The 24,686-nt window shown below is 37.8% G+C and overlaps 1 protein-coding gene across 15 annotated transcripts in view; it reads right to left on the bottom strand.

Moving 5' to 3' along the window:
* Positions 1-24,686, bottom strand: part of HDAC9 (histone deacetylase 9) — a 454,863-nt gene that overhangs the window by 197,099 nt on the left and 233,078 nt on the right. For all 15 annotated transcript variants that reach the window (XM_063152662.1, XM_063152693.1, XM_063152671.1 and 12 more), the window contains 4 exons: positions 23,946-24,067; positions 9,086-9,214; positions 7,131-7,246; positions 1,324-1,446 (listed from right to left, as the gene is read on the bottom strand). In XM_063152662.1, coding sequence (XP_063008732.1) covers positions 1,324-1,446; positions 7,131-7,246; positions 9,086-9,214; positions 23,946-24,067 — 490 coding nt within the window. The remainder of the gene's footprint in view (positions 1-1,323; positions 1,447-7,130; positions 7,247-9,085; positions 9,215-23,945; positions 24,068-24,686) is intronic.

Below are 24,686 nucleotides of genomic sequence, written 5' to 3'. Positions count from 1 at the left end.
GAATAATAACCTAACAGAAACATGCACGTTGAGGCTTACAGATAACCACTTATGGTAAGTCATAGTAAAAACAGTATCTCTGATAATGTGAATTCCATTAAATTCTAAAATAAGGTTTGCACCAATTTTTTTTTTTTGTGTATGCTTACTTCACACTGCTATCTCCCTCCCCTGAAAAACAAACACCAAAGTAAGCTTTACATTCAATTTGCAACTGCTTGTTCTAGTAACAGAAATAAACATTACTTGTATAACTCAATCCCTTTGTTTTTTCTAATGCCAAAAGTAATATTTGGTGCTAGATGGCCACATCAAAAGCTTATAAGATTTGAGTGAGTAAAGGAAACATATTTTCATTTCTTTTTAATGTTATAAATTTACTTTGAAGCTAGTTGAAGCTAGTTATATTTTTGTGAAATGACTAAGAAATTTTTGATGATATCCTCTGAGAAGTTAAGCATTACTTTTCATTATGTTCAATTTTTCCATCCTTCAAAAACAATAATTTGCTAATATTTCTAGAGAACTGATTTCAGGCTTACATAATTTTCTTTGCAAGGTTCTGTAGCTGATGTTAAAATGTTAGATTGCAGCAATACATTGCTGCTAAGAGCAGTAAATGTATTGAAAAAACCATAAAATAACATGGAACTTTGACTTAAACTTCATTTAGCACTGGAATTAAGTAGCATTATTACAAACCACTGTGGATTGTATAGATTTAAAATTTTTTTTACCGTCGCTGAAACCTGTGCTTACAATCCCTAATTTCTTCATAGAAGTTACCAACTCCCACACTGTTGTACAGAACCACCACATATCAGTATTTTTACCTTGTTGTTGTTGTCATTGGAAAGCAGGTAAATTTTGACCTGCTGTAAATTCTGAAAGTAGCAAAATTATCAGGTATTTTACTGAGCTGGAGGAATACTACATTCTTCTCCTACAAAGCTCCAGCTCAGTTTAAGTCATTACTGGAATCTCATAAAAAAGTTAAAGGTAGAAATTACCGTATAATTTAAATTATCATATAATTTAAATTTACAAAATAATCTCCTCATATACTTCTTGCCACATCTGAAATCGGTTATCTGGCATAAATGCAATGCATGTGGCCTGTACTTAACTAAGATCCACACTGGCACTTGTTTATTTGAGATCAAGAATGAATATTGCTTTCAAGTTGTGCCCAATGCATAGAGAGGTCTGGTTCCTACTCTGAACTGCTTGTGCTCCAAAATGCTAAAAATATAAATAGAACACTCAGAAACTAGGTTTTCTGGAGGCAAACATATGCAGGAAGGCTTGAGACTGGTCACTTACACTGATTTGAGGTTGTATTGCTGGAAGTCCCAAGGTAATGTTGGGCAGAGAAGGGGACGTGTACAGACTCAACAAGTTCACTGATTCATCCTGTATCAAAAGGCGTTGCTGGGAAACCAGGTGCTGGAATAAAGGGGAAAACCAATGAAAGTTAATCTCCAAACTTTTTACCTTGATTATTCTATGCTTTTATCCCTATACACAGAAAGCCAATTGTGTGCCAGTCATTGGTTTGCAACCCAATGGAGTTCCAGATACAGAAAATTACTGTCCCTGTGAAAACACTGTTGATAGTTCTTTTCTTAAGAAAGCAGCTGATATGTGTCTGTGATTATTCCTTAGTTAGTAAATCAAATTTCCATGGAAAGCTGAAATCTTGAGGATTCCTAGATCATCTTATGAACTTCTCATCAACTCAACATCAGTTCTTCTCATCAGCTGGACAGTCACTCCAACAATCTCAGTGGGAATTTATCCAGCGAACTCAGGATTATGTCCAGCTGAATCACGAATATGGATGTATTTAACTTTCATCACAGTTGTTATTACTTTAGCTGTAAGGTACGAAATGTGGTTTTTAACTAGCCCATGTCTTTTGTTAGCCAGATTATGATATGGGTATGTTTCAGGCACATTATTTACTTCCATTAACATGGAAATTCTGTGTAGAAAGCAAGGCATCTGCCATTTAAAATAACAGACTCTCTCTCTCTCTGTCTGTCTGCATCTATACAAAACCAGCATCCTGTCATCCTTTGATAATGGGATACCCCTCACAGCTTTCCTAATCTGTTCAAGTTAAAATTTTTAACATTTCTTTTGAAGACTTGTGGTATAGTTTTCAAGGACATGGAACTGCCGATATATTTTTAATTACTATAAAATAAAAACAGACATTCTACAGAGATCACCCTTTTTATTTCCATAGATTAATTGGGAAGAAACATAAAAAGATTACCACATCAGGAATCTTTTTGAAGCCTTTGCCTTTCTGCTTGAACAGTGATATTTTTCAACATGTGGTCTAGTATAGTTGCTTGAATTATATTTTCTGTTTAACTCTTGCTTCCCTCCCAGAACTTTGACTCACTAAGAGCTACAAAGGTCTTATTAGACTTAGGAACTCTGGCATGATATGGTCCCCAAGGGAACAACATCCTTGAAAAAGAATACCCTGTGTAACAGTATGACACAGTGACTGCTTTCTTCCCAAACAAAAAGCATATGGGACTCCAATAATAGACCACCTCCAAGAGGGATACTGCACACTCGGGCTTTGACTAAAGTAAATATAATAACTTGTCAAGCATGTTGTGGGGAGCTGTAGATTTTCCCCCGGACAAACCTGGAATATCAATTAACTCTGTAAAATACTTCGTGCTAATACAATGCAACTTCAGACCATCAATGGAAAGTGGTTAAGCACAAAAACACAGGATGTTATTCCAAAACATAACCTTCCTCATACAGTTTGTTTGGAGATACGACCTATCACTGAGACAATAACAGTAGAAGTCTTTCCCTGTAATTTTCTTTTGGTACCTAGGGAATGTCAACAGATAGCATAGGAAACAAAGAAGCTCCACTTGTATATTACATTAATTCCTGGCTAACAGTGTCTTGCCTTGATAACATCCACCTTTGACCATGAATAAATCCAAGGATGGATTTAGTATCAAAACTATGGAAATATTATGGAGGGAGTCTACAAATATTTAAGAGAAAAAGGACAATTTAACGTGCCTCCTATAATATAATCAAATTTGTGGCAACTGCAGCATCGATACAAAGCCACTTGAAAGATTTATGTTTAACATTTGGTTTTTTGTATGCCACTATTACCTTCTAAGATCTGAATTAATCAAAATAACAGTGGCAGGGTGTATAGCAGTAAAACACACTACCACACTAGGGTCAGGCATGATTGTTTGATCAGGCAGAAACAGTGATGTTATTTACCACAACAGTTTAATCTTGAAAAGGGGAGTTTATTAGTAAAAGCATCCTATTTTAATTTCTAATACTGATAATAATCTGTAATTTTCCTTTTAGTATGTGATTGATTTTCTAAAATATTTTCAGGTAATATCATCCTAAGCATCAGTTTAACCTCGTCTCCCAGAATAAATGTCCCACCTGCACAGATTAGGGTTCTCTGTGCATCACAGACTCCCAGAATGGGTAAGGTTCAAAGGGACCACTGGATGTCATCTAATCCAACCACCCAGAGGCAGAAATTTGTGATCCCAACTACAGCTTTTCTTTTTACACAGTCAACAATATCTTGCAATGGTGGCACACGTAGGAGCTGCCAAGAGAGTAATTTGGCAGCACCACAGCTAAGCTGTGTCCTTGGCAGACATGGTGGTTTGAACTGGCACCTAAATTGCCCCAAAGAGAAGCATGCCCTACTTGCTCCTCCATGTACCCACTCCTTGGGTCCATAGATCCTGCTCACTGATGCTTAAAATAGCTTGTCAACAGAGTTATCCTCTTTCTTAAAATAGAGTACAAGAACTCAGTGTAACAGAGCACGATGATCCACGAGTAACCATGAGCAACCATGCTTTGGTTGTGCTATGGGACCTGCTGAGAAGCAGGAACACCGTTGTGTGCAAGTTTATATGAACATTTATAGATTACGAGGGGAAGACAAAATAGTTTTGCTTTAATAATTTTCAGTTGTGGAGCTAATTGTCACAGCTTTCAATATTCACAATCACTTACACTTGTCTTTCTTGAGGCTTTTGGGATAATCTCTGAAAAAATTAATTTAGACTCACTTCACATACACTTGACACAAACCTCATCAGCTGGTCAGAAACCTACATATTTTTCCACTGGCTTCTTACAAAGATCACCTCAAGGAGCTGAGTATTAAAAGCATGGGGCTGTGGAGTTGTACTAAACAAATATGTGTTTATCTGTCATGTATGTAATTTATGTCTCCTGTATAATCAAGTGTTATTCTAGGAAATACTGCTTTCCAAATCACAAATAGAAGAAAGAAATTGATCTGAAGCCCAGTTACATCAACTGGAAACTTTCCATTGCCTTCAATGGCTTTTGACCAGACCGTGAATGCCTAAAATTAATCATTTCACATGACTAAAGCAGGTTGTCCCTCTGAACTCAAGGGACATGCTGTGCAGGGGCTCAATTCTCCTTACATTTCTTGGGCAAGTAAGATTTAGACCCAGCACAGCAGGTGACCTGAAAGAGCATGGCATGCTACAGGAGACAAATAGCTACTGCGGTGAACCTTGATGATACTGGAGACAACTGTGCCTAATAAAAACAGGATTTTATTTATAAGGTGCAATTAAAATCCTGACTTCAACTTTCAAGTTTCGTATAATGAGACTAGTGTTTTAACAAATGGTAGTGAAAGCACCTTTAAGGGAACTGTGATAGTAAAAGATTATCTGCAAAGCTGCAGCATGTGCAGTGCACCTTTGTTCATTCAAAAAATTGTAACTGTCTACCCACCACACTGTCTGCTCCAGAGAGTAAACCACTTAAAAGTCTCACTATTCCAGTGGATGTGGTAAAAATACTTTAAAAATCTGTTTCATTACTAATAATGCTCTAATTTTGTCCCTGCACTGGAGTGTAATCATTTACGGTACTGACTCATGCTTTACTGGTAAATGACTCTGTCATAGCAACCTGTTTTTCCCCAGCAAAAAGTGTTTAATTTGCTGCCATGAAAACCACGGCCATCCACCCACTCAGATATGAGCACAACACTTACTGCAAATGTCACAACAACGATTATGAAACAACAGCCATGTGAGTCATACGGGATTGCAGAAAAACAAGTGATATTTTGGGTGATTTTGGAACACTCAACCTATTATTAGAAACTTCTGTACTTTGTGAATTGGATTAAAAATTGATTATCTGTATAGCCTTTGAGATCTGGCTAACACTGAACTAGGAAAGAGATATGTAGGAGTTTGGCTGCTGTTAAACTACCAAAGAAAATCCCACTGAAATAAGAATCACTAAAGCTGAGATTTATGGAAAATGTTTGAACCCACATGACCACAGTACTGAGAGTCAACTAACCAGAGAGGTAAAGAAATCCCCAACTGGCTCCAGAAGTGGAAGTCTGTAGTTTCAGCTTCTTAGCACATTTCACCAAGTGAAGTGACCAAAGCCAGCATACAGAGCTCAACTTCTAAAGGAATGTTTTAGGCTTCTTTGAACATCTTTGAATGAATGTTGGGGTTATAAAAATTTTTTATGTCTGGCACAGAAGTGGCAAATAATATGCAATGTAATGTTCTACTAGCAAACAGAATATAGCTGCTGGTTCTTGCTACAACCTTTCCAAATCTCCCCAGAGACCACCAGCCCAACCAGCCTGTATGTATCTCTGATGGTGCAAGTGTCCAGAAACTGCAACATGCAAAGTCATGAGCACCATGTATCAGCCTCAGACATTACTGCCCTTCCATTTTGTAGAATCCTCAAGTCAGTAAAAGATCCAATTGGATAAGATTTCCTGTTTCATACAGCACATAACACCCACATATTACCCAAAATATTATCTAAAACATTCCCAGTAGTAAAACACACAACTTAATTCCACCAATCTAGGTAGGATCTGTTCTAATCCTAATGATGGATCTTACTCTGCATCATTTAAATTTCTTTGCAATCACACATGGGGGGCTATGAGACAAGACCACATGTTAGCCATCAATGCAATTTTTTTTTCTTTTTGGTTACGGGCCAGAGAGAGGCTACTAATCAGTGTGCAGAGGTCACCCACCTGCCCCCTGGATCATAGTTCACACACACAATTAATTCATTATGGGGAAAAGTCACTGCTGGAGGTTGAACTGCCCATTCCAGGGGTTTTTTTTAGGTGAATGTCCTGCCACTGACCTGGAGAAATAGCTCCATTAACTAAAACTCTGTTGAATCACATTTTCTTATGCAATTTTTCTAACATAAACAGCATAAACCAACAATTAATAGAAAACCTTGCCATCAAAGCAGGAACTGTGGTAAGTATAGGCTGGATATTGTATATTGTGGAATTTGAGCCTCTCTTAGTCAAATTAGTTTACTGTCCCTTTACAATATTGCCCTGGGAAGCATGACTTGGGCATGTCGTCTGTGCTAAATGAGGTTTATCACAACTGATTTACCATCTGCATTCCTGTTGTTATAGGCACGTATGTGTGAAACAGAATAAGGAGTAGTTAAGATTCCTTCCGTTTACAATCTCACTTTACAAAACAAGTGTTCAAGAACTCTGGCATGACATTTACAGTGGTTAAGTATTGCCCTGATAGGGACACTGAGATACAGTAAAAAAAAAGGGAGATATTGCAAGGATTTTGTCACCTAACTCCAATACTGTAATTAAAGAAACCTACTTCAGCATTCATCTGAACCTGGGACCACCTTAGCTCTTACGTGTTAGGATCACCAATGCCTAAACCACTGTTTTGTATGCAGGAGTTCTTTATCAGCATTCAGCACTGAGCACCTCTTTCAGGTCATCCCAGAAAGTAATATTCTGTAACCAAGTTCCTTTCACAGCTCCCTCCACTCTTCCAGTAGCAATACTGCTGCTTTTCCCTGAACTTTTGTTACCATAGGGTCTTCTGATACATAGATGCATCTATGCATCTCATACATAAAGCTGTTATCACATATATAACATACTGATGTCAGCCTGTAGTGTCCTGGTACCCCAATTACTCTGCTTGTGAGTATAATAAAATCAAATTTTCCATCTTCTTCAGTCTAGAAACCTGAGCAATTATCTACTCACTAATAAGTCTTACCTCAGCTTGAATGTTAGATGGCAAAACTGAGGTTTCATTTTCTGTTGCACTGCTGGTCGGACCATTGCTTGGGGAACTGGGACCTGATCCAGGGGAGCTGCTACTGACTGAGGATTCTGAAAAACAGATCAAACATACATGAATTTCACTCTGGAAAGGCAAACATAATCTTGATTAATTATATAATCTTTATAGCATAGGGCTTTTTTTGCTGTTGAAAAATATCTCTTGGTTACCCTTTTTACTTAAAGACTCTTGATTCATCTTCCATTTCTTTGGTTTTCTTTTTACAACTAAGAAGGAAAGATACTCTTGATCTTTCCCTTCTAATCTGTCTGTGTCACATAAGAAGAATTTAGTATTTGTTTTTCCCACAAATATGGTTATAACACTCAGTATCAGGCAGAGACACTGACACAGAGCTTGTAATGAGTAAAGAAAAGAAACTCTTTCTTTTTCAACTGCAGAGAGTCGTGGCTCTGTGAGAGATGTGGCCTACTGCCATCCTTTCTGTCTAGGAAGGGGATGAGCCCATTGTGGACCCATCATTACATACAGAAAGTACTAAAGGCAAAATACACACCTTCATTACATCTTTGGTACAAATATGAACAAATATTTACATTGTGCAAAGACATTATAATAGGATTTGAAAAGCTGCATGCTATCTTGACTTTAAATTCCTAGTTCTGTCTAAGACAAAGGCAGAGAGGATGACCTCATTGTATGCTGTTGTATTGAGTTATTCTAATTCTACACTGATATAAACTATATACATGTAATGGAAACAGTTAAGGTTAAAGATTGAAGAGTAATCAACTAGTGGAAGTAACCCTCTTTCAAGGGACAGTTTTCAAATTAAAGCATTCAAGAGGTTGAAGAAATTATTATCTAAATGTGGCAGCAAATATTATACAGCTACTTCTTTGCTTATTTACTCTCTATGCCTTAGTTCATATGCAAAAATATGTTTTCACTTTGAGTGACATCACAGGAGGTTTCCTAGCCATTACTTGGATCTCTTACTCTTTGATTTACTGAAGTGACTCCATACCCAGCTATACTAACTGGCCATGAAGAAGTTCTTGCATTGTATTTTCAATCCATATCAGAGAAGCAGAGACACACAAACTTATTCATTTTTTCTCATTTTTCAAAAATTAAAATAGCACTTTTTGTATGAATAGGCATTTAAATAAAGGGCTATTTTTAGCTGAGAGAATAAAAAGCAAGGGGAAAAAGAATTCAGGGAACAATGTTTAACCAGGGTTATAAAATGTCATATAGTCAATATTAATAATTATAACAGCAATCTGAAAAGCTTCAAGATATTGTCAGAGCTACCAGAGCTTTAGTGTTTCTGCTCTTTCAATGGCATCAGGAAAAGACCTCAATTGATAACTATTTTGCTTTATACCTTATTTGTAAGTGTGTGTAAAGAAATCAGTTAAAATTAAGTGGATATCAAGAACCTCATACAGGCTTCAGCAAATGGAATTAATAAATTAGCTGTAGAAAAATTATAATCTGTAAATAATTTATCAGAAAAATACTTTATTTAGTAACTTTCATGCTTATATTTACATCTCTGTTCCAGCTTCACACATGACATACTGTGTAAAGTTGTCACAAGAATTGCACATACAGGGAAACCAATGTGTTTATTCAAGTTGTATTTTAATTCCATCTTGGTGTGACATAATTCTGATATATCAAGTGAATTCAGATATGTGTCTTATAGACCAGTAACAGTTGATTGCACAAAGATATGGCCTGATCACCTGAAAAAGCCACAAATCCACTAAGTATCAATGCAAAGTCAAAGCAAGAATGGTCAGGATGAAGCCAAATACTGCAAATGCTCATTTCCTTTAGCAAACAGTTTCAGTTTTGAAGTACCACCACTATTCTGTGAGCTGTGGCATCTGATGCAGAATTTCCCCATCGTTACTCACCTGTCACCTCGAAAAGACGCTTCTTGAATGAACTGACACTTCCATCCTTCCTCCTGAGCAAAGGACTGCTTCTCCTTTCTGTCACCTTTTGTTTTAATCTTGAACGTACCTTCAAATTGGGCTCTGAAGCTGGAAATGAAGAGAAGAAAGTATGTGACTACATATTTTCCCAATTCCTGGCTTGTGTCAGACACCACTGACCCTGTAGGACCTCATCTGGTACAAGGAGGGCTTGGAGGCAGAGATTTTACTGCCCAACCTTCTCAGTCATCCTGTTGCTCCTCAACTTCATCTTACATTCCAAGCTGGGAAAGAGAGCTGAAGTGCTTGGGATCCCAGCATTTTTCTCATTCCATTGCAACTTTGAAGTTGCCCATTAATTATTGTTACTACCATATGTATTATTAATAATAAATGAATGCAAATTTAATTTACATTATTTTTATCTCTCTTTTAGGTGAAAACTTGGAAGAGACATATTGGAACTTGGAACGCTATAACTGGATTAAGGTTAATTGCAGAAACAGAGATTAGCCTCCACTGGTGCCTTTTGATTTCTCTGAGAAATATAAATTACGACAAGCCCTGCTGGCAGAACATTTCTTGGTCAGCAATTTTAGGCCCAGAACTTTAGTGTTTTCTGAGTAACACACCAAACAACTAGATTTATGACAGTGTCCTAAGAACATTTACAGAGAAAAATATATGCTCTGAAAATGAAGAAGTAGGGTTGATTCCCAGAAAACCTAGAATTACATTTAATGCACCTTGGGCAAGTTCCACCTTTGTTTCCTTAATGGATACAGTCTTTTCATATGAAGGCCAGCTCTGCTGTACTTTTTATTTTGTAGGATTTTTAGCACAATGAAGTGTTTCATGTAGTCACTGATTTGTTCATCAAATAAACAGACTGCTATCAAACAGACTGCTAAGAGCTAGTGAAAGGAAATTGTGGAAGTGAATTTGTTTATATTTCCCTTTCTGGAACTGAGCGTTGGCTAAGCAATATCTCAAAACAGAGAAAGCCAAAAACTGGGGTCAGCTCTCTCTCCTATGCACAGACTTAAACCCAGCCTCAAAGAAGGAGCAAGAGTTAGCAGAAAACCAAAATGCATTATATCTGCACTCAATTCAGAATTACACCATTGGTCACTGTGGGGCAGGAACTCAATCCTACACTTCTAATGCTTGTCCCTTCCCTCACACAATGCACACCATGTCACAATGCACACCTTTTTTCCTTCTGTCCCACCTGTTTTCTCAGGGGTGGGGAGGCTGGGCATGGTCACTGGAAGGCAAGGGGGCTGCACCTCACTGCAGAGCTGCTCTGACCAGCAGTCCCTGCTGTCACACGCTGACCTTTGTCACGTGCTGCGCTGCCCTCTGAACACCCTGTGCCTTAAATACATTTCACACCAAGATACACAGGCTAGAACTACATTGGAAATCTTTAATAATAAACCTATTAACTAGAAATTTATTTTTATCACCTACTACCACTGTTAGGATGAATGGTTCTGACAATAAAATACAGATGACTTGTTTACTATCTCAGATACCATTTGCAATGAAATTGAAAATATAAAATATGATAATGGGCTATGATTACAGTATATGCTGCCATCACCGATCACACCAGGTATGATGACATTTAAAAGAAAAGGCACTCACTCCTTTTGCACTTACACTCATTTCCATTTCTACTATTCTGTACTTTTAAAAATGAGAATATGTCTGCACACATTCTGTCTGTGCATCCGTGACAGATGAATGTGATACAAATCCTCTGCAACACTCACTGGAGAAATTCTTCACTCCTATGTAAATGTTTCATCCTCAGTCACAGCAATTCCCTTTCTATTTTTACCAAATTCCCATCACATTCTGCATCTGAATCCATCATATAAGAACAGAAAACAAATTTTAAAGTCGATTTATGAATTTATGAGCCATCTGAGAAGATGCATGAGAAACAGCAATAACTTTAAAATGGAAATAATCAATTTTAATATTAAATGGCATGGAGGATAGTGGTTTTAAAATTATAAAATAAACTCCACAATACAAATCAAATATAATGTTTGAAGAGTGTTTGCTTCAAATTCTGACTTTCTTGAGTTTTCTCCCTGAGACACTGGCAGCTCCTAACATGGTACTTACTAGGACTCAACAGCTAGCAAAATGAATTCTGGTTTCAGTGGACAAAACATACAAATCTAGGCAATTTGACGATATCTGGTTGAATGGAAAAAAATGAAGAACTGAACACTGGTTTCTTGATTCCCAGCAGTGGCTGAGGCATTGGCTTGGGGTGTGACTGTAGAGAACACTGAACTGCCCTGCTCCACCAAGGCTGGGGCAGAATTATTGTTCACTGCAAGAGGTATGGACCATCACAGCAATCCTACGTGCTTCAGTGCACTCCTAAATGAGGGCAGTAATAAGACATCTATGATTTTCAACTCTCTTCTGACAGTTAAAAAGGCAAAATTAAATATTTTAAGCTTCAAATATGGAGCTGTGGATTGGAATTATAAGCATGCACATGTATACACACACCGACTGCCTCACAGCACATATGTAAGATCATTTAGAAACTGTTATACTTTAAACTCTGAATTATGATCATTAGCAACGTGAAAAAAGTGAAAATAAAATTTTCAAACCTTTTTTTTTTAATTAGATTGTTCCCATAGTATTTGCAATACTCTCGGAAAGTCTTAGTAGCAAATGGCCCAGAATTATTATAATTAATTAATTTGCCTTATGTTTCAAATGAGTATTTGGCTCAACACTTTAACTAGTGGCTCTTAGAAGTGGTTCTAGAGAGGCGTAATGTTCAAAATAACTGTTTTGCATTAACCACCCTGTAAGTATTTTTACTGTACATTATTTGCTCCTTTGCTCAGCCTAATTAATCCATTGCCACAGCTGACTATGTTCATCTCCATGGGGAAAACTATCACATGGAGAGTCAATGCAAAAAAAGTTTTGAGGCTTAAAATTTACTCCCTAGCTTGCTGCAGAGTATTTTTCTCAAGCAGTAAGAAGTACCATTTTTTGATACAGTAATACCACAAAATTATTGAAAAGACCATCAGGGAATCTATATGGTGATTCAACCATGAACCAAGACACTGACACAGCAAGAAAATTAATGCACGTGGCTAACTTGCTACACACTAACCATCCCACTGGGAACCAGAACTCAAAACTAGATTAATTCTACCCCAGAAAGCAGACATCCTGTGTCTCACCTTCCTGAGGAGAAGAGGCCTCTCTAAGTGCTGGAGGTGTGGAATGGTGTGGGTTTGCTGTGTTTGATGACTCCAGCTGTAGTGGATTGAATCATCTGACCAAGGAGCCCAAATGCCACAGACAAGAGAAAAACAAGAGCACATGGCCAGGAATGTGGCCATGAGGATGAGGAACACAGCATGGCAAATTTTCATGGCAGCATGAAACCATCTGGTTGGTTGGGCTGTGAATCTAAAATCTTACTAAGAAATGTATACAGCTGATATTGGTTTAGTTGGTTCTCTGTTTAGCTAACCTCTTTGCTCCACAAATTTTTGCACTTCTATTATAATTAGCATTTTGGAACAAATAATAATCAATTTACACTTGGAGAAAGTGAACATAGATTATTTGAAAGTGTTTTGTTGCGAAGAAAAAAAAGACACTATTTCCTCTGAAGGCCATCAAAGCCCATGTCATTGTTCTCAATGGGAATCAGCTGGTACTCATTTGAGCGATCTGCTTCAGAGGATTTCAGGAAAGATTAGTCTGAAAATGACTTTTATGTAGATGTAGCATAATTTGGAATAATGAGATGTTGCAGTAATATGGCTTGTTCAGTTTTATTGCTATTACCTGGCTTATTCTCTTTTTAGTGCTGATAATTATGGACTGATGTTGGTCTTTAGATTATTCTAAGTAGGAAACAGATATGAAAGATACAGAAAGGATTAGTTTAAACAACAGCAGAAGATATCACAGGCAATCAAAGGATTGGTTGCATAACATTTCGCCATGACTTGTAATTGTGTCTACAGAACTATGAACTTTGGCTGTTGCTGAAGGAGTAAAACAGTGTCTGCATTAATTTTCTTGTATTTTACAGTGGCTTTGTAGAAGAAGAAAGAATAAAGTAACTGTACAGTTAAAAATGGGCAATATACAGGCTTCTATGTAGGTACACAATAATTTCATCACATGAGCTATCACTGATAGTTGAAACAAACTAGTCTCTGCTAAGAAACATGATGCTCAGATACAAGCAAAGAGATAGCAAAATGATTCCGTGAAGTCATTACGTCCTATACTCCGCTCTGCTTAATATTAGCAATTTGCAGATTCTAGCATTAAATAATATAGCCTGGGGCCAGACTGCTCCCAAATGAGCTGAGGTTTTCTTGACAGGGCTCTTCTTCACTGTTTCTTTTTATTAAACATACAGAGATATTTAAGAAGAAGGAATGAAAATCCTTTTTACGCATGGGGAGAAGACATATATGAAGAGAATGTAAAAGACAATAATGCACTACTTTCTGATGGTTCCTGGAACACAGTAGTACTTTTGTATCAGAAGAGTGTGTGCCAACTTCAAATCAGCATTTAATGAAGCCAGGCAGGAAATGGGGGATGGGAGAGGGTGCACAGCAAGCAGGTCCTCATCTTGAGGCTAAAGCCCTATATAGAAGCCTGAAGAACAGAAAGTGAGCTTTTGTCCAGATTCCTAAAGGCTCTAAAGTGAAAGCATTTCCTTTTCCTCACAAACAGGCTGGCTTAGAAAAGCTGTGGGGCAGTCGAGGAAAATGATGCTAAATTTGGCTAAAAAGATTCCAACACCAGCATGAGCAACAGCATCAATACTGACATCCTCCTTGAGAAAGATAAATTGTCCACCGCTGCCCAGGCATCAACTGTTACCACTAAGATCCTTTTTAAAACAGCAACCTGAACTTCCCTAACATAATGAGGTCACCATAAAAAAATTAAAAACAAAAGACTTCAAGATCTTCAAGCAAATCTTCACAGGTATTCTCTATTTCTTTAGCTATAGTTTTTTTAAGCTGTGAAGAGTCATATGTACTGATTTGAATATATTCTACACTGTACTCCATGCAGGAGTTTTTTTCTGGCTCATATCTAACAAGTATGAGTAATGAATACAGAGTCAAGAAATCTGTTTATTCACACCACATAGGTTGCTTTTTTTTAATACTATTGTCTAGAGACCCACGTATAGACAAGGATTTTGTGCTGTACAACACACAACCATAACACTCCATGCCTAAGATAGCTCAAAGTTACAGCACAAAATGATGATGTGTGGGTACAGGCCATCAGAACTCCAAAACAAACATTAAGATGACACTGGTGAGCAAAATGGTGGTATTGCCATCACTACTGGTTTATCCTTTCTCAAGTTTCTTTCTAGCACTCTGGCAATTGAATATTTTCAAGAAGATACTGCATGTGCATCATGAGATAACTTGGAAATTTCTGTTCTGATTTATCCTGAAGCAGGAGGGGAAGAATTGGAAAAAAACACACTGTGAAGAGATCCTCATTTTGTCAGGTCCATTGCATAGCTAAACAGGTTCCTGGGTGCTGTGGGTTCCCAGTCACCCTGGCAATAAAACTAAATAATAAAGCAGCCTACCTGCCTATGCTATGCCAGGACCTGGAGACCAAGGAAAAAGTCAAATCCCACATTAATACTGCAACAAAACCAACCAGAACAGTCATATCTTAGGCTCCTAAGAAGCTGGTCTGAAAGCTGTGGGCTAAGGAAAAATTCCCAGTTTCCCCTACAGCTGAGAGGCAGAATCAAATACAAAAGGTAGCCCTAAGCACCACCAGAAAGGATAAACATGAACATAACCTTCAGCAAAACTATGGTTGCAACCAAAGCCTGGAGAAAGCCAGAGAGGCAGAGAGAGGGTCAGGGACAAAAGCTGTTTCCAGCTTCCTCAGCTGCTTTGTGAAGAGTTGTGAATGAGTCCTGAGAGACCTGGTGGTCCACAGCCTTTACAGCACATGGTTCTCACAATCATGTAACCATTCTCTGCTCTGGATGAAGTTTCTGATTGCTGCTCTGGCTTCCTGTAGGCAGCCACAGAGTGCTTCAGCCACCTCCACATGGTTATATAAAGCATTGGCAAAATGAGCCTCTTTGCCTTCATACATGACTGACCGACATTTGCTGTAGAAGGCCACATCCCACTGGAAGACAATATTGGACAATGTAACACGTGGACATTCTCCCCACTGGATGACAGACTAGAAGATGGTAGAAATTTGCATGCAGTATAATTCTGTGGGTTCAATGACTTCTCAATTCTGGTTATTGAAAATGCCACTTCTGAGGGAGTTTTAAATTAGATTAATGAGAGTGAAAGCTATTTACACATGCCCTCTAAAGCTCTTCCAAGAATTACATGGACCTGGGTGGTCCCAACAAGGCAGGAGAACCAGATACAGCAGTACAGGATGGAGATGCTTTGTTTTTCTGGCTTGCATCACCTAATGTGTTTTCAGGATCCACTGAAACTGTTTCCTGTACAACCATTCACTTTATTGGGAGCACTGGTCATATGTGAAGCCCTTTAGTCCTTTGCTTTATTTTACTTCTGTAAAAGGTAGAATGCTTTATTTTTTCAAACTAAGGTAAATATCCATGCCCTAAATAAAAAAACAGGTTTAGTGAAACACATGGTAAAAGAACTAATTAGATTAGAGGGGATCTTGCAGCCCTTCTGCTCTCTTTAGGCTAAGGAAACTAATTTAACAAGATCAGAAAATTTTCATTAATTTTCTAAAGCAAGTTCAAAAATTAAATAGTCCCTGAAGCTACTTTAAATATCTAACTTTTCTTTGTTATTCACTGCGTTCTGTATGAAACATAAAATATTTGTTTCATTATCCACGCTAACAAACATTATCTTTCTAGCATAATTTATTGAGTTAGATGTAGAAATTACTTATTGTACTGCTTGGATTTAGCCAAAATTGGAGATCTTGAATATCTGAACAGTATGATGTATTATTTCCTGTTGATATATGTTCTTTGTGTAACCTATAAGGCGAAAGAACAGATCTCTCAAAAGAATTTTTAATAAATCTGGGTTTTTAGCAAAGAAAGATCATCTCCTTGCATTTGCACCACAGGGTTCTACAGCAGTTTCAAGAAGGCCATGGTTTTACTGGGCCTTATGAATCCTTGTTACATCTCAAGTCTGCTGAAACCATGACATTTCACTACTATGTCAGGTTCATCTTAATCTTCTTAAAGGTAAAATAATATCCTTTTCCAATAATAAGTAGGGGATTAAAAAGGAAATACTACTATACTAGCTTGAACCATAGAATTAAGGAATAAGGATAGTTTAAAATTAATTTTCATCTTCTCTCCACTTCATCAAATTCTGTAATTTCATTACACCTTTATAGCACTTTCTGGAGCCTACTCATCTGAGTTCTCAGGAGATGTAGAGGAGAAAAGAAGATGCTTGAATAGAGGGTATCTCTCATTTGAATCATAGTAATTCAATAAATAAATTAAGATATGCATGACTGGCAGTCCTTCCAGTTAGGTCCCCACTGGTAATTCTTACCCTTTCTTCTGGCCATCTACACCAGTCAGTTCTAGCTGGGAAGAAGTGATGGGAATACAATATCCTACTTTCTGCAAATATAGCAAATCCCACTCTTCAGTCTAAATCCTCCTCCCAAATCCACTGAATCCCAAGAAAAAATATTCTGTTCAGTGAAGAACTGTCACAGACAATCCCCTAGCCCACAAAGTCAAGGCTTTTGCCATGGTCACCATTTGACCCCTAGATACATAATCTATTTTTATAGAATAATCATGTTCACGATTATATTTTTCCTCAAGCGCCATAAAAGAAGGAACTAATTCACAAGGTGCTTAAATCCCACAGATTTTAATCTAGGAAGCTATCCAGCAATGATAACTCACTGACATCAGGCAAAAAGTACAGTCCAATATTTCATCAACCTTCAGAAATTCATGATGAAACACCATCATCTCCTCCCCCAGTTTAAGAGGGCATCAGTGTCATCAGTAAATGTGAGCTGGTTAGGTATAGACTGCTGAATCTGGAGTTGTCCAAAGGCAACAGGGTGCCAAGAAAACAAAAGCAACCAAAACTCAGTATATCTTGCTCTCCTAGCAGATGAAAACCATTGGCCAAGTTCATCTCAAAAGCAGGAAGGCAATTCAGCCCCACTGAAAAAAAATTAAGATTAAATTGGCTCCAAAGCTGTTTGGACATTCAAGACACGTTTGTCTTCTTGAACTTCTGTAGGCAAGGCCAACTTTGTGAAAGCACCTCCTCATGTTCAGCAAAGTGAGAAGAAAATCCCCACGTTTGAAGTCTTAGTTGGACATCCATACTACACCTTCACAAACACACAGAATTAAAATAAATTTACTTTTAGATAGATTCTTTATGCTCTGGGATATAATTCCAGTCCCCTACAACTTAATTAGCTAAATACACAATGTAACCTTCCATCTGGTAGAGTAATTTAACAAGAATAATTGTGCACCACCATAACTCAACGAGACACTGAGGAAAACCATTGAAATGCTATTTCCTTTCCTTTGGAAGAGAATTATGTACAATTTCAGCATGCTTTGCATTTCTAACAGTTAAAGCCAACAGGGAGGTATCACTCTCATTTATATTACTTTCCCATGAGAAAATCAAAAGCAAAGTACAAAGCTTATGCCTTTGCTCATGAATGGCTCTGTAATACTCACTTGGCTTTAGCCACAACATGTTATTTGGCAGCTAAACCCCTTAATTAGAGTTGTGGGTTTGAATAGATTTTTCAGTGAAACTATGTTTTGCAGGATTTTGGAGAAGTGCAGTGTTTGCTAACTGATATCTTCTATTTTGGATGATCCCATACCATGTGATTTCCACTTTTCACTTCTCTGTTTTTCATCTTTAGATGTTCTTGTTTACTTTTCTAAAGGTTTTCAACTGTCCCTGCTCTAGATACAGTGGAAGAAAATCCCTAGCCCCACTGAAATCAAACAGGACAGTTTCTACAGACTTCAAAGAGTCTCAAATTTTATATGCAGTATTTTGTAACTTATTTATCCAGAGGGAATAAGCTTTGAAATACCCATTAAAAACATTCCACTTTGTTTTCAATGGACATTATGCTCTTAAAATGCTTTAGATTTTAGGACTGCTCCCTGTTGCTTATTGAAGGGGTTTCTTTAGGTTCAAAGTCAAAAAGGTGTCTAGTATCTGATTACTTGCTTATCAAAAAGTTATGTAAGGCATTTCTTAATGCTAATTTACAAAGCAGTTTTGAAAACATACACAGTGTAAGAAAGTTTTTATGTACTCACATGAAGCAGAACTTCATAATTCAATTTTGGTTATATACTGGTCAGTAAAAGAACTAAGACAGTATTTTGATCAAGATTGTTTCATTAGTTTCATTTGAAAAAGGGTTGGTAGTGTTGTAGAATAATTACTGGCAAAACAGAACATGACATATATACACAGAGTGGGATATCTGCTAAAAATGAAAGACATTGAATCTGGAAACTAAGCAATTTTTTTACTCACTCACACTTTCTGCAATTGAAAATGAGTGTTAAATAAAATGCACTAGAGGAATAACCTTCCACTGATGGAAAAACTATGATGGTCTCCATGAGAATCATTCTGGTGATGACTCCTGTTGAACCCTGGTGCAGGCCCTGGCAGCCTTCATGATACCAAAACATACCTACACTCGTTCTATTCTCTTTGACAGTGTCATTAAGCCCACCCTAGCACTCGTTTTTATTTAGTTTTAAGATATCTCAAATAAATTCTCCTCTAACTTGAGCTCAATCAGAATGAGAGGACATCCTTCCTCAGCCCCTGCTCTGATGGGCTGGAGACAAGAGCAGGCCCACACTGTAGCTACAACCACATCACATTTCCTTGGAGCTGCTGGCTCCCAGGGCCTGGACACCAGCTTGGACTGTTCATTATGTGAATCCGGGAGCTTTGCCTACAATTCACTCTGCAATTGCAACTGGAAGCTTTTTCTCTGTCTAAAAATTCCTACTACTAATTACATGCTCTGAAGTTATTGATACTGAATTTGGGAAGGCTGAAAATGTTTGGTGAAGAGGAGTCAAGTTTAGGGTACCTTTCCTCCTTCTCACTGGGATAAGTACTGGTTTCTCCTGAGCACATTATCTATTCCAAATTTGTCGAGATGGTTCACCAGCCCAGGAAAACATGGAGTCTGGACAGGCAGGAATGCTTAGCATCCCTGGAAAATGGGATAAAATTAGGAGAATCATATGTTTGCCTCATTTCCCTGCTTCAATAAACAAAGTGCCTCTCCCATTTATTGTTCTTGCTCATAAATTCAGAGAAAAATAGCACTTCTCTCCACTGAGATGGACTTCCTCATTTTGGCAGACATGGTAATTGAGGGTTTGGGATACTCCAAGGTTGTTTTTTTAAAAATAAAAACCAAAAGAAATCCAGCTTTTTTCATATACTGCTACATCACAAAAGAATGTTTTTCCTAGAAAATGCAAACAGAAGTAAAATTTGGTGGCACAAAAGGGGGAAGGAGAAAAACCTTCACACACAAAATGCTTTTCTTCTGATCTTCAACTGCCACAGTAAATTACTGAGTCACTAAGTGCACAAAGAACAGTAAGGAAATATTCTAATTAATTTCTTTTCTTAAATATTACGTCTGCTGAGTTCTCACTCAGGAATCTTTCATTCTCAGTTACACAAGAGCTGCACTGTTATTCTACTGCCTAATCAGTTTAATTTAATATGGGTTTTACAGAGTGATCTTCACGGCTGTGCAGGGCAAACTTCTTCCTCTCTTTCATCACAATATTAAACAATCCTTCATCTCCTCTTTTTTCCTGTATGGAATTGCACAACTTCTCCCATCCAAGGAAGAACCTCGTACTATTTGTTATTTAAAAAAACCCCTATGCTATGTTTCCATTGAATATGCTTCCAATTTTTGGAAAGTGAGCTACAAACATCTTCTCAAATTGTTACACTGAGAGAGATCTTCAGATCCCTAAGCACAATGCAAGTTGTAAGCCTACAACTCCATCTGCAAAGAAAGATTCAACTGGCACAAAATCAAAATAAATAGAAATACTGATTGACATTCCCATTCTTCCATGATTGCGCTAAACTCAGGAAAGAAAAACCAGTTCATACTTGATATGATGATGTCCCCAGGAATTTCTTCCAAAAAAAAGAAACAAAACGCAGAAATTCCATCTACAGCATCATTTAAAAAAGTATACAGCTTCGGCCAGAGAGCTAACCCTTGCTGGAACTTATTGGCTTTTGCTGGTTTGTATCAACACTTGCATACAAAAAATGAAATTTTTAAGACTGGAGAAAGGGCCCAAATTTTTGGGCCATTTGCCAGAATTTCTGCATTTTGAAAAGGTAAAAGAAAAAATAGAAAAAAGAATTCTTTGAAAAGCTCTTCTACCCTACCAAACCCATATTTTTTGGTGTGTATCCTCATAAAGAGGATAATATTTTCCTGGACAGATAGTAACAGAATAGAGGAGCTCAACAAGCAAAAGTTCCCCTTATTAAATGATCAGATTTTCAAAAGTACATGGCTCCCATCAGAGCTCTTAAAACAGTCAGTATGAATTTCAGAAGTGTTCAGTAATAGGGAGGTATTTTCAGACCTCTCTGGGTAATTTAGACACATTAGTCTCATTGAAAGTTAATGAGCCATGTGCTGCTCAAGCTTTTGGGTGCTCTGCAAAAAACACATTACAACTAGTAACCATGGTGCAAGTTTTGGGGATTTTGAAGATTTGATCTTATCCTGTTTACACTAAATTCTGCTCATAGCTACAGATGTGTAGCTTCTCATGGTGTATTTATCTATCCAGTGAAGCAATAGCTCCCCTTGCTCTACTCTTTTCAAAGTCTGTCAACACCAAGCATCTGAATGCAGCTGTGCAAAGAGTTGCATACCCTGGCCTCTAGCCCCTAGGACAGTCCCAATCCTCCATGCAGCTAAACTTTCTGAAGCCCACTGCTGACAACCTCTGCTGCATCTTGTACAGAAAGGAACAGAAAGGAGACTTGTTGAGTAACCACAGTCACTGCACTAGGATGTTAACTCTGGTACCTAAACACTGACAGAGCAAGACTCTTAAATCTTCTCCTAGTTATCTAAGCATTCCACCATTCTAGACACCAGAAGTGTAAAAGCTGCAGAAAATATTTTCCTTTGTACCATTCCTTCGGAATTAATTTTTAGAAGATTAAAATGGAGATGTCACTTCAGGACTAATTAAGCAAAGATTAAGTGGATTACTGAACAAGAAAGTAAACAAGCAAAATTCATGATTTACTATGCCTGTGTGACACTTGGTGTTCCCTTAGCACTGAAAAACACATTAGGATGTCAGGGAAGAATCATTCAGCCTTGTTTTCCATTAAATCTGATCTCAGAGTACCTGATTCAATCAGAGTTATCTTACAAGAGCATTTTAACAACGTTGGAGAAGAAAAATATACCTCTGTATCTTGTATTATAAAGATTAAAAAAAAAAAAAAAGTAACCTAAAAAGCAAAACAAAGCTGTAATTAAAAGTCACAACAGGTATTCCTTTCTTAAGGCTGAAAGGAATGTGGGGTCTGCTTTCATATGAATTGCTGACTTCACGCAGGTTCAGCACCACAGAGGGTTTGCCAGGAGCCAGTGGCAATAAGAGTTCATAGCCTGAAGGGAAGGAAAAGAGGTTCACCCCTCATGGCAAAGGTCAGATTTCTGCAGGCTTACAGCCTGTCCATATACATGAGTGTTCGTGGGACACCTTTGTCTAGTAAGGTCCCGTGAGGATGGCACAGGCTCCACAATGTCCCCTCTGCCTGGAGGATGGCCTAGAGCCACCCAGAGCAGTTTGGGGTCATTTGACTTGTGTCGATTTGGTTCCTGTTGCTTTTACACTCAGCCTGATGAACAATCATTGAAAACTTTGTGGGGATGTTGCTAAGACTGGAATTAAACATCTCTAGCACACAGAGAGACTGGATGTGTAAACAGGATATTAACAGTTGCTATTTTCACGGATATGGAGAGATATCAAATATCCTCTGCGGGTAACATACAACATGCTGTACACTTCATTATATTTGCCTATCAGAATCACTATGTCAATGTCATAGAAACGTTTATATTAATGATTATATTAGTATTTGTCTATTTATTCAGTAGATATCTTTTCAGAGAGTCATCATGTTCTTTGTTCAATTTTGGAACTGATGCACTGCATGCCCAAATATTTGGAATAACATATAGAAAACATCTGGATTTAATTATATTATAGTCCTCTTATGCAGACAATGGGAATTGAATTAAGGAATATTTTGAAACCCCCACAGAGATATAAAAGTATTAGCAGCTGCACGAGAACTTTACTGTTACAAAGTCTGAAAATGTTTTGTTTTACAGATCAACAGGCTGACACATCATAAATATCAATCATAATGTTTAAGATACACAGACATGGAAGAAAAATTAAAGCTTGCATTTCAAATACATGTAGATGAATTCATAGCATTTAGAAGATGCAAAATGCATCCTTTTGTTCAAAAAATGAAAATGTATAATCTATTGGCATAGAAAATATATGTTGTATGGTGGTATTAAACGGAGAACCACATAAGGGCCTATTATGTTGAACAGCCTGAACAAAATTTTATAGAATCTTGTTATATTGCCACCATATTGTACAAAGGGTAATTCAGCTAGAATAAATTAGCATTTTGCTTTTCATGCTTCCATTCCTTTGAAAATATTTGGGGATATAATATGAGCTTAGAGAGTCTGCCCAAAAGTATTAGATACAGGCTGGATTGTCTCTCTGAATATCTTCTGGTTCCAAATGCCACTTCTTTTCAAGTCAGTTTTGCAGTTAGTTTTCAATCTCCCAGTGGCAAAATCGCATTCAAAGGCTGTTAGCACAGTAGGGGGTCAGACTTTCTCTCTGAACGTAACTATATCACTCAACAGCAGACTCATGCAATAAGCGATCTAATGTTTTCTTTTCCTTTCCCCGCCTCCTCTGAGTGTCTCCCTGCATTCCTGGATACCAGGCAGTGCACCAAGGTCCTGAGGCAACAGCCACATGGACTCCACTGCCATTCTAGCTTCCTTTATAGTGCAGAAAAAGCTAAGTCTACATTTCACCTGCTGTGAAGATAATATATTCAATTTTTAGATCTTCTAAAATACTCTAAAACTTTCAAAAGAACATTTTCTATGTGTCAGAAGAGATGCAAAATGGACACAGCGCAGTGTTGGTAATGGCAAGGTCACAGGTTTGACCCCCATATGAACTATTCATTGAAGTGTGGGACTCCATGATCCTTCTGGGTCTCTTCCAGCTCAGAATATTCTGTGATACACATACAAATGCTGCCAATCAATGACACAAAATACAACATTAATCCAATTCCTCCTCTTTCCATTATTTCCCCTCAAAATGCCTTGGAAGACATTGTCTAAAAGCAGAATACCATCTGAGATAGATACTTCATCTACCAAGCAGGGCAGACACAGTTACTAAAGCCAGAAGAAAGGCAACGAAAATAAAGATCCATGAAATGATGATCTGTTTAGAAACAAAATTTATCAGAACTAAAGCCTGCAGTCTGGATCTTTGAACTTACTCATGGCATCATCTTGAACTTATGGAATATGATATATACCTTGCTGAGGGACAGCCTGGCTAAAAGAAAGGGTGGGAGAATTGCTGGGCAAGGGGCTCGAATAAACGACGCTAACTCACCCGTTTTACGAAGTGGAAAATCATCCTTAGCATCCTGTGCTCCTGGTAAAGTATATTTGTATGGTGGCGAGGCCCCACTCAGGGGTGGAGAGCTTTGATCCAGTGAGGTATGGTGGGCAGCCCTGCAGCAGACACAGAGGTCACAAATTAGCTGTCACCGAGGTGACCAGCAGTAACTATCCGCACATGTTGTACACGTCTCAGCTGTGTTTATGTTCTTGTTCCTCTAAGTGTGCACAAACCACAGGCTCATGTAACCAATTTCACTCTTACAGTAAGTTATGGAACTCCTTGGGATTCCCAAAAACACATTTTTTGCACTCATTACAGAAGTCACATAGGATAAGATTCATGCTGATCTACAGACAGGGTCTGTCTCCAGTTTGGGGAATTGACCACTTCAGGTGGTTGCTTTTTAATATGAATCAGCTGACACACAGCAAAAGCCACTTAAGGCATGTTTATCACGTACAAATAGATGTATATTGATCAAACCTTCTCTATCAAAATGTGGGGGATTTTCAGGGCAGGAGGGCTTGTATAAAAGAACCAGAAATATTGAATTATTATCTCTTGGATAATAATTCCTCCCCCAAATTATTTAGTGGACAAGGTAAACGAATCCTTGACTTTAAGTTCAATTTGTAAATTTTGTAAGCACACTCCTAGCACATAGCACTCATGTCAGCAGAGAAGCTTCAAGCTGAAGAGTGTTTTCTGTCAACTGCTGGATGAAAGAAA

This window comes from Melospiza melodia, chromosome 1 (assembly GCF_035770615.1).
Source record: "Melospiza melodia melodia isolate bMelMel2 chromosome 1, bMelMel2.pri, whole genome shotgun sequence".
Taxonomy (NCBI): Eukaryota; Metazoa; Chordata; class Aves; order Passeriformes; family Passerellidae; genus Melospiza; species Melospiza melodia.
The sequence above is the reverse complement of the archived record's forward strand: the minus strand, read 5'-3'. Positions and strand labels throughout refer to the sequence as shown.